Below are 9,335 nucleotides of genomic sequence, written 5' to 3' on the forward strand. Positions count from 1 at the left end.
TTTTTTCATAACATTATGCAACACTATAAAAATTATTTTTAAAAAAAGCCAAAACAAAATATCATTTTTATGTGAAGGATATTTTAAGTTTTTTTTCTTCTAAATTTAACTATTTATTTAGTGATAAATATTTATTAAAGATAAAAATTGTGTGTTCCTATTTTTATTTAAAAAACAACTTGATAAAATCAAAGTATGAAAAAAATATAGTTTGTGAATTATAATTTATTTTCATTTGTGTTCTATGTATATACTATATCAAAAACATATTATAGTTAATATTCTTTTAAATTTTTTTTATATTATAATTATTCACATTTCAATTTAAAAAAATATTGAATTTAATAACTCAATTAGTAAGATTTATTTAATCTATTTAGTGTGTGAATTGTAACTTTGTAAGTTTCATCAAAGTGACTTAAAAAAGTTATACTGTGTAATATAATAATTTTCATTTTTTCCGTTAATAATATTAAAAAATATTAATTTTAACTAATTATTTATAGACAACTATCCACATACACTTTTGTATTTTCCAACGATTTTTTAAATGATTTATTTTCAAATAAATAATTTGTCAAAGTTATATTTAATTCCCTATAATTATTCTCATTTTTATTTTATGTTAACTACGTTAAAAAATGTTAATGTCAAGTAATAATTTAATTATAAATATTTATTTCATGAGTTAAAAGGTAGTGCACTGAGAGTGTAAAATAATTTTACACTATCATTCAATAGAAAATCATAAAAGTGTCATGTCATTAAGTTTTTTTTAAATAAAAAAATGTTTAATTGGATACATGTGTGGTGATTGGTTTTACACTGTCAGTGCATCACCCCTTTTCTCTTATTTCATATATATATATATATATATATATATATATATATATATATATATATATATATATATATATATATATATATATATATATATATATATATACCATTTTAAGATATATTTATTTAAAGGTGACTTCTAAGACGAGGACTCTAACAAATCCCTCACTAGTGGACCACTTCAAAAACAAATAAGAGTGGTTAGATTAATCTAGTTTACTAATATTATTATACACCGTACATACCAAATTATATCTATTTTTCTTCTAACCTTTTCTTCCTTTTTCTTTCTGTGTTCTCTAACTTGCATATATACCCACCATTACAAAGACCTTTTGTCTTCCTTATCTTATCATCTCCAACCAATCTTCATTGCAACATTGAATTAAACAAATTTAGTGACACTTTTTGAAACATGTTTTCTCAATATGAGAGTTATATAAAATAAAATAAGACTTAAAATCAAAATTCTATTTCATCTTTTTTTGGAAATGGAAGTGGATGATAATAAACGACAGTGATGAAAATTAAATATAAGAAATCCTAATTAAATGTTTTTATGTTAAAATGAAATCTTAGTTATATATTTTGATTTCAATTTTGTTTTTCATCGTTAGAGATTGAAATATTGATCATTGTATTTGAGAACTATCAACATCTCAAAAATTTGTCCCATTAAACAGAAAGAGGTTTGGACGTATCATTGACGAGACAGTAGACTTACTGGGTTTTGCAAGAAGTTAAAGTACAGGTTGAGGGATATGATTGGGAGAGAAAGAGGGTGGAGTAAGGATTGTGTGAAAAAATACACACATGTTCTCCTTTTTGTTTTAAACCCATCCATACCTTTAATTATTTTTTAGGTAAATCTTATGGTGTACAAAACTGGTTCACCGGTAAATCACCTATTTGATGGTTCATGCTAGACATATATATTAAATAATTTTGTACAAAAAGAAAATTAAATAATTTATATAAGAATTGATCAATTTCAAAATTATAGGCAAAGTTAATTTTAGTTTTATCGTGAGACATTGTTCTGTTATATTCCACTTAAGAATATTAATATTTAACAATAATGATATTTAGGGTCCACCCAATCAATTCAAGGAATCTATTTTAAATTAAAAAATGTGTTTAATTTTAAAAATAAAATTATTTTTTATAATTAAAAATAACATATCAAAAATACAATTGTATATTAATCAAACAAAACACTAAAAATTCAATGTATCATTTAAATTACAAATTTTTATATAAATATTATGTTTTTATTCTTTTTATTTATTTTTAATATTTTTTATCTAATTATTAAAAAAAAATTAGACCCCTTTAAAATTTGAGGACGGGCCCGGTAATATTCTCAATTATGGTAAAATTTAAGCAAACTTTATTTATAATATTATTAAATTAATTTGGTACAACAAATTGATATTATATTATTATTAAACTAATCAATTTAATGTAGTTTTGAGGTATTTTAAAAAACAACCCTCTAAAAATTTAAATATAGTTTATTATTAATAATAATAAATTAATTTAGTATACTTAATTATTAAACTTATTAATTTAATGCAGCATTATTTTTTTTTAATTTTAAAAAGAGAAAAGAGGGGATGCATGACGGTCTAAAATATTTGTACACTGTCAATCATATTTAATTAAACATTATTTTAACTCTTTAAAAACCATTTAAAAATTTAACGCATCCTCATAAAAAAAATTAAGAAAAAGAACATAATGGTAAATCACTAAATTGATTTCTCAAGTGAAAACGAACGAACCAAAATGAAAAAGAAAATTGGAATTAACGGGACACACTATTTTCCCGCCAACAAAGCCCTCGTTCCCGCCATCACACTTTGTACGTATAAAAAAGAGCGCCAAGTCCCACACATAGGACCGAGACTCGAGAGCGCAGCAGCCATGGAGGTGATTCAAAAATCCCGCAAACGAAACCACACATCTCAACCACCCTCTTCCACTTTCACCCGCAGCAGAGCCCAGAGCCTCTTACACCGGAGCCGCTCCGGCCAGATCCGCCACGATCCCGTCCGGCGTAAGGCGGAACCACATCCCGTTCCAGTTCCAGTTCCAACACAAGATAAACTCTATCACGTTCCCGTTCATCTTGCTGGAAACAATGCAACACAAGAATTTTCCGAATCGGAATACAAATCTCTCATTCAGGATATTTGCAAGGAATATTGCGAATCGGATTCAGAAGATAAAGATCTCGTGAAGGATCTTTGCAAGAAAGCGAAGCTTGACGACGGTGACCTAGCTTGTGCTACAGCGAAGGATCTTCGCATGAGACGAGTTTACTCGTTTTTGTCTAGTGCTGGTGCTTGCTCCGATCGGATCGGAAGTGCGTTGTCCAATGGGAGTGTTGTTGATTCTGACAGGGAAGTAGCTGAGTTAGGGTTTCAATCGCAATTTGCTGATAACGGCGACGCACTTGATGATGGGAGGGTCTCACTGACTGAGGTACCAGTTTTAGGGCTTACATGTGAACCTCGGGATTTCAACCGGGGAAACACTGAATCGTCATGTGAAAGTCCGAAGTTGCAAGTTCACAAGCAAATTGATGAAGGAAATGGTGGCTATTGTTTGGAGAAGATTGATGATTTGGGTGAAGAACCAGTACAAACGACACCACCAGATGCTGTGATAAGTATTAATTTGGAAGTTAACGGAGATGCGAGGAAAACTGAAGAGGCTCTCTGTGTTAAAGATACTCCTCTTGCTGTTAATGCAGGGGAAAATTCAGGCAAGGGTTTTTCTGGTTCCAAAGATTGCCAGTTATATAGTCATGTTCTCAAGAGCAAATCTGTAAGTTCGAGTAGCGATTTCAAGTTATTTTCCTTGTATCTTATGAGTTAGTTAGACATTTTTGTTCAAAATACTCTTTGCTCTGGAATTTGTTGTCTATAGTTTCACCACCTGTGCTGCTTGTTGATATTAATCTTTGTGTAGATACTCAAGCCACGTTTACCAGGGAAATTATTCAAAGCTCCAGGTTCAGTCAATTACAGAAGGCTAATGGAGGTTATGGGAGATGATTTTGGTAATTATTTGATGCAGAGAAATGGTTTAATATTTATTGATTGCATAACCTAGTTCATGATTTAGCTTGATAGGTGTGATGAAATTAATTGGCTTTAGATATAATTTTGAAAATTGTTTCATGCAGAGAATCGTTTATTATTTGTATATTGAATTGTGTAGAATATAGATGATGATTTAGTCTGACATGTGCATTGAAACCAATTGGCTTATAATTTTTTAGGTATACTGAACTCGGGTCATTGCCTCAAAGATAAGAAGGTTATGGATGCACCGGGGCTTGAATTTCCTTTGTTGTCTGATAATCGCGAAGCTTCTAAACCAGAAACTATGACTGATAGTTGCACCTTGCTCGATACTAATGGGCCAAAACTGACTTCTTCACCAATGCAATTAAATACTGCTAAAGTGAATGGTGAGTGTTTATCCAGGCCATCCGTGGATGGTGAAACTGTGAGTGATTCAAAGGTGGATCCAGCTGCAGGTTTTCTTGGTGCTAGAGATGTTGGTAATGCTAAGGCTACTAACCACAATAGTTGTGCCTCAGAGCAGCTTGGCGTTTTGAATAAAGATTCTATACCAACGACCCATGATGCTGAGATATATGATACTTCAATTCTCAATATAGACCAAACGCAGAGTGTGGCAAAGGATATGTGCCCCAAAGCTGACAAGAGCAACGAACCTCTTAAGAGTAAACATGTAAGAATCTGGCATGTGTTCAAATTTTTGTTTTCAACCAATTATAGGGTAGACAGTTTGGTTCTGGTCTTGAGGGGTGTTGAGATGTTTAAACTTTCAATTTAGTAGCAGTGAACTTTCTAATACCGTTTCTATTTACTTTTGATAATACATACATATGCATGGTTTTACTTCTGTTGGTAACTTAGATTTACCATGTTACATTGGATGTCTTTGCAGGCGCGTAGACCTTATTTGCACGGGAAGCTGGTCAAAACCCCAGGTTCAGTCAACTATAGAAGGTTGCTTCCATTTCTGAACAATCTTACTAAAGACGACTCTGGTAACTACTGTTTTCAGCTGCTTATGCAATATAAGTTAAATACATTAGATTTTAGTTAGAAATGGACAATGAAGAACTAGCTGATTTTGCAGGTACATCAAAATTTGGTGACCAGACTCAAGATGTGGGTTTGTATTCAAAGGAGCTTCCTTTGCCATCTCAAAGTGAAGAAGCTTCTATTCACATGCAAATGACAGTCAGTGTCCCAATGCAAGACAAAGTTGACTCTAATGCTTCGGCAAGCAACATCTTAGTTAATCCTGCTAATATGTTAACTCATGGCAACCTTCCAGAATTGGCATCTTCCCAAGACTTCTCTGAATTGCCAATGCAATTGGATGCAAACGAAACAGTCCAGGAGTGCTTATCTGAGTCCCACGTTCAGGCACACTCTGAGAAGGCTGCAATTTCTTCAAAAGACAAGTGCTTGAGTGAATCAAAGACTGATCCTTGTTCAGTAATGAGGGATTTTCACTGTTCTAAGATTGTCACCAATGCTGCTAACCATGATGGCCCTAATCAAGTGCACACCACTATATCCGAGCAGCACTTTAGTGAGTCACAACCCAAAGACCAAAACTTGCCTAATATTAATGATGATATCTTCAGCCTTCCATTTAAGCATCATTCAAGTGAAGAACAAGGATTCACTATTGGATATGATAAAAGTAAGGAGTTAGTGAATCTGGAGAAGTTGGAATCTGTTAGCAGCTGTCCTCCTCAGGGTCAGAGTCTAAGTCAATTGGATCATAATATGCTAGATGTGGAGGAGAATGAAACAAGCAGCCATGCAATTAGCAAAACTGATGATGATGTGGTTTTAAGTTGTGTCAGTATTTCAAAAGAACCTATACAACCATCTGAGAAGATTATCTCTGATAAACCAGAGCTACAAGACATTGCAGAGGAGAAGGAAACAAATAGCTGTGCAATTAGGAAGTTTGACGATGCTGTTGTTTTAAGTTGTGTCAACATCTCAAATGAAGAACCTAGGCCACCATCACAGAAGATTATCTCTGATAAACCTGAGATACCAGACATTGCAGCACATGGCGGTGACACTTCAGGAAGTCTACTGAATGGCCTAGTTTATGCCTCAAAGATGCCTTCAAAAGGAAGCAACAACAAAAATGCTAGTTCTGTTCGTGAGATTGAAAATGGATCTGAATCCAAGACCACACCGGTAAGGACTTCAATGTTTTAATAATATATCCAAAAAAATTTAAGTTTTTATCCTCTGGATATTATAATATTTTTTCCTGTTGTGTTAATTTTTTTTCTTAAAAGTATATTTGATCAAGTCTTTTGAACAGGTTCTAAATCGTTGTCCACGAACGAAGTTGTTTAAACATGTTGGGTCTTTCAACTATAAAAGATTGCTTCCAATTTTCTTGGAAACTGTAAAGTCTAATTCCTGTAAGTATCAGTTCTTATTGTATTGAAAGATATGGTTTTGTAAAAAATGTTCAATTTGAGTTTTTATAATTGGCATCTGTTGTTTATAACTAAATTTACAACTTTTAGGTGCTTCAAATAATGATCATCACCCAAAAGTTCAGAAGCTTTTAGATCATGCTCCAGCTGTTCCAATTTCAGTTTCAAACTTTTTAGTAAATCGGACAAGTGCTTCAAATGACTGTGTTCCTATGGATGATAGTACATGTGATTCTGGTGCTCAGAAAGAAACAGAGTTGCATACTTGTGATTTAAATAATGATAGTTCAAGCCCAATATCTCAACTGCCAGATAAACAGATCGTATCAAATGGACTTGACAAGCTGGAGAACTTTGTCAGTTCACCAATTTCTGTTCCGAGAGATTTACTAACCACCCCTTTAAGGCCTATAGCTGATGAAGTTGACACTAGAGAAAAAGAGGCTACACCTGCCCTGTCTACTGAGGAGAGGTCACCTGAAACACTTGGAAATTATCAGAGCTTGTCCCAACTGAAAGTCTCAGATCAAGTTAGTGCCCCCACTGTTGGTTCTCAAAAAGGAATTTTGAGAAGAAACCCCAGAGGATGCCGAGGGCTTTGCACATGTTTAAACTGTGCTTCTTTTCGCCTTCATGCAGAAAGAGCATTTGAATTTTCTAGAAACCAGATGCTAGATGCTGATGAGGTTGCCCAAGACCTTATGAAGGAACTATCCCATCTCAGAAACATTTTAGAAAGTAATATTAATAATGATGGTGTCAGTGACACTCCTGTTTTTGATGGAAGCCAGGTGAGTACTACACGATCTTTCAATTTCTGTTGGTTTTAATGTTTCTTCTCTGATCATTTTATCATTCTTAACTATATCTGTACAGAGCTACCCCTCTTTACATGCAAAATAGTGATAATGTAGCACAGAAATAAGAGGAAAACACTAATCAAATCAAGACTTTTTATCTGTATATTTTCAGGTGAAAGAAGCCTGCAGGAAAGCATTTGAAATAGAACAACTGGCAAAGGATCGGCTTAGCCAAATGAATGATGATCTTAACATGCATTGCAGAACACCGGTATGTGCATAGTCATTCCAAATAAACAATTAGTTTATAGTCATTCCAAGTAAACAATTAGTTTATTTAGCTTGTTTTGTGCAGAGTCTGCAGCCACCAAGTGTTAAATTTTCAGATCACGTTGAAGAAAAAGTCATTCAACCAGAAGCATAAGAATAGCCATTTGCATCTCTTAAGCTATCTATCACTTGAATAGACATCTGTTTCTAAGAGATGGAACAAGTTCAGCTTAATGTTAAGAAACTAAAACAAATACCTGGAACTATGTTGGTACTTGATATTTCAAGCAGTATGGGGGAAAAAGTGACAGGGAGAAGAAGAACCTTGTAGAGATTTGTTTTAATTCCACTTTTTCTTGGGTGTTCTGTAGATACATTTTTTTTTACAGAGGGGTTAATATTTAATTTTCATATTCAAAGAAAATTGGACTTATTTTTCTGGCTGATTATCAACTAGCACTTACAAATATTGGTTCCGGATACTTGGACCTATTTAATTTGTTTTTTTTCAAATTGTCCTTTGAGCGGTATTTATTTTCAAAAACTGCTTCTCATTTTCTAATCTTTAAATTCTTCACTATCTCTCACTGATAACCAAATATAAACGAAGTACCACATTGCATTTGCAATATTAGTATTTCATTCCATAGGTAAACTGAGATGTTGAATGATTGTGTTTTTTTTTTCTTTCATTTTAAACTCAATTTAATAATGTTCACGTAAGTTCAAGTTAAGTGTCATGTATGTAGGGTCTGAGTTTTTAGATTATGAGTATTAAATTTAAGTATAATCATGTAAATTCAATTCACGTATCACATGCAAATGATGCAATGTACTCAAACTGCATGTTTAAGTATGTTGTCACAAACTTAGTTCAAATGCGTATACAATAGCAAAATATTATGTGTTTGATGAGTGTGACCCAAGAAAATAGGAGTTAACTGGCATAAAATCATTTTTATTAGAATTTAGATATGTTCATTTCTATTATATATGTACTTCCAAATTATACGTGTATTATTGATTTGTAGTTTATATATAAATTGGTTAATGAGATTATTAAATATGCTCATTCCACAAGGGTAGGTTGAGGTATGTTCCCCTCTCTGGGTTTGATATAACATTTAGAAAGATTATCCCATAATGAAATTGATTAATGAAATATTTTTCACCCATGCCATTGTTCAAGAGATAACTTTGCCCAAAATTTTTTGATATGTATTTTCTCTTCATCGGACAACTTTCAACCAAATTTTCCTGTATGTTACACTATATGTTCGTCAAAATATTTATAATCAAGTTTTTTAATGTTATAATCTTCACGAAATAACTAGTTTACAAATATTTTGGTACTCATTAGTTTGTTCATTGGTAGTCATTCGTTTGTTTACCGTATAACTTATAAATAAGTTATCCGATGAACAAATTGATGACTACCACATAACTTTATCTGACGAACAAATTAACGACTATCTAATAACTTATAGGTAAGTTATCAAATAAACAATGATAGGGGTCAAAACATTTTCATTTTTGGAAAACTTGATTAAGATGTAAAAATTGAATAGTAAAACTTTCAATCATCTAATATGCTTGCTCAAATTGATGTGGTTGTAAGTTCCACCAACACCATCACATTTGATCCATAATTTAGTTTGAAGTATGTTTCTTATGTTTTTTTTTTCGGGAACAACAAACAATATATTAAATCACAAGCATAAATAATGCCTTAAACTAATACAATAAAATATTAACCCTAAGTCCTCTGATGCACAATGTCAATAACACTAACATTAAAACAACGCACTGCAACTGAAACCAATATCCTTGATAAACTATATAAAATTTTATAAGACTCAACTAATTACACCAGCAAATTGAAGCCTAAAGACACCTGTATA

At 32.2% G+C, this 9,335-nt stretch overlaps 1 protein-coding gene across 1 annotated transcript; it reads left to right on the plus strand.

The window, feature by feature from the left end:
- The first annotated feature begins 2,751 nt into the window (after window positions 1-2,751).
- Window positions 2,752-7,947, plus strand: LOC131603452 (uncharacterized). The gene is made up of 9 exons (XM_058875764.1): window positions 2,752-3,672; window positions 3,817-3,907; window positions 4,130-4,608; window positions 4,828-4,930; window positions 5,023-6,113; window positions 6,244-6,346; window positions 6,455-7,155; window positions 7,337-7,435; window positions 7,520-7,947. Exons 1-9 carry the CDS (start codon window positions 2,767-2,769, stop codon window positions 7,586-7,588), a joined length of 3,642 nt encoding a protein of 1,213 aa, XP_058731747.1. The 5' UTR covers window positions 2,752-2,766; the 3' UTR covers window positions 7,589-7,947.
- The last annotated feature ends 1,388 nt before the right edge of the window (window positions 7,948-9,335 follow it).

This window comes from Vicia villosa, linkage group LG5 (genome assembly GCF_029867415.1).
Source record: "Vicia villosa cultivar HV-30 ecotype Madison, WI linkage group LG5, Vvil1.0, whole genome shotgun sequence".
NCBI lineage: Eukaryota > Viridiplantae > Streptophyta > Magnoliopsida > Fabales > Fabaceae > Vicia > Vicia villosa.

Excerpts from the sequence above, each read along its gene's own strand:
- LOC131603452 (XM_058875764.1), top strand. The coding sequence starts at position 2,767 with ATGGAGGTGATTCAAAAATCCCGCAAACGAAACCACACATCTCAACCA. Across the intron at positions 3,908-4,129 it reads GGTTATGGGAGATGATTTTG|GTATACTGAACTCGGGTCAT; the intron begins GTAATTATTTGA and ends ATAATTTTTTAG. Across the intron at positions 4,931-5,022 it reads TCTTACTAAAGACGACTCTG|GTACATCAAAATTTGGTGAC; the intron begins GTAACTACTGTT and ends CTGATTTTGCAG.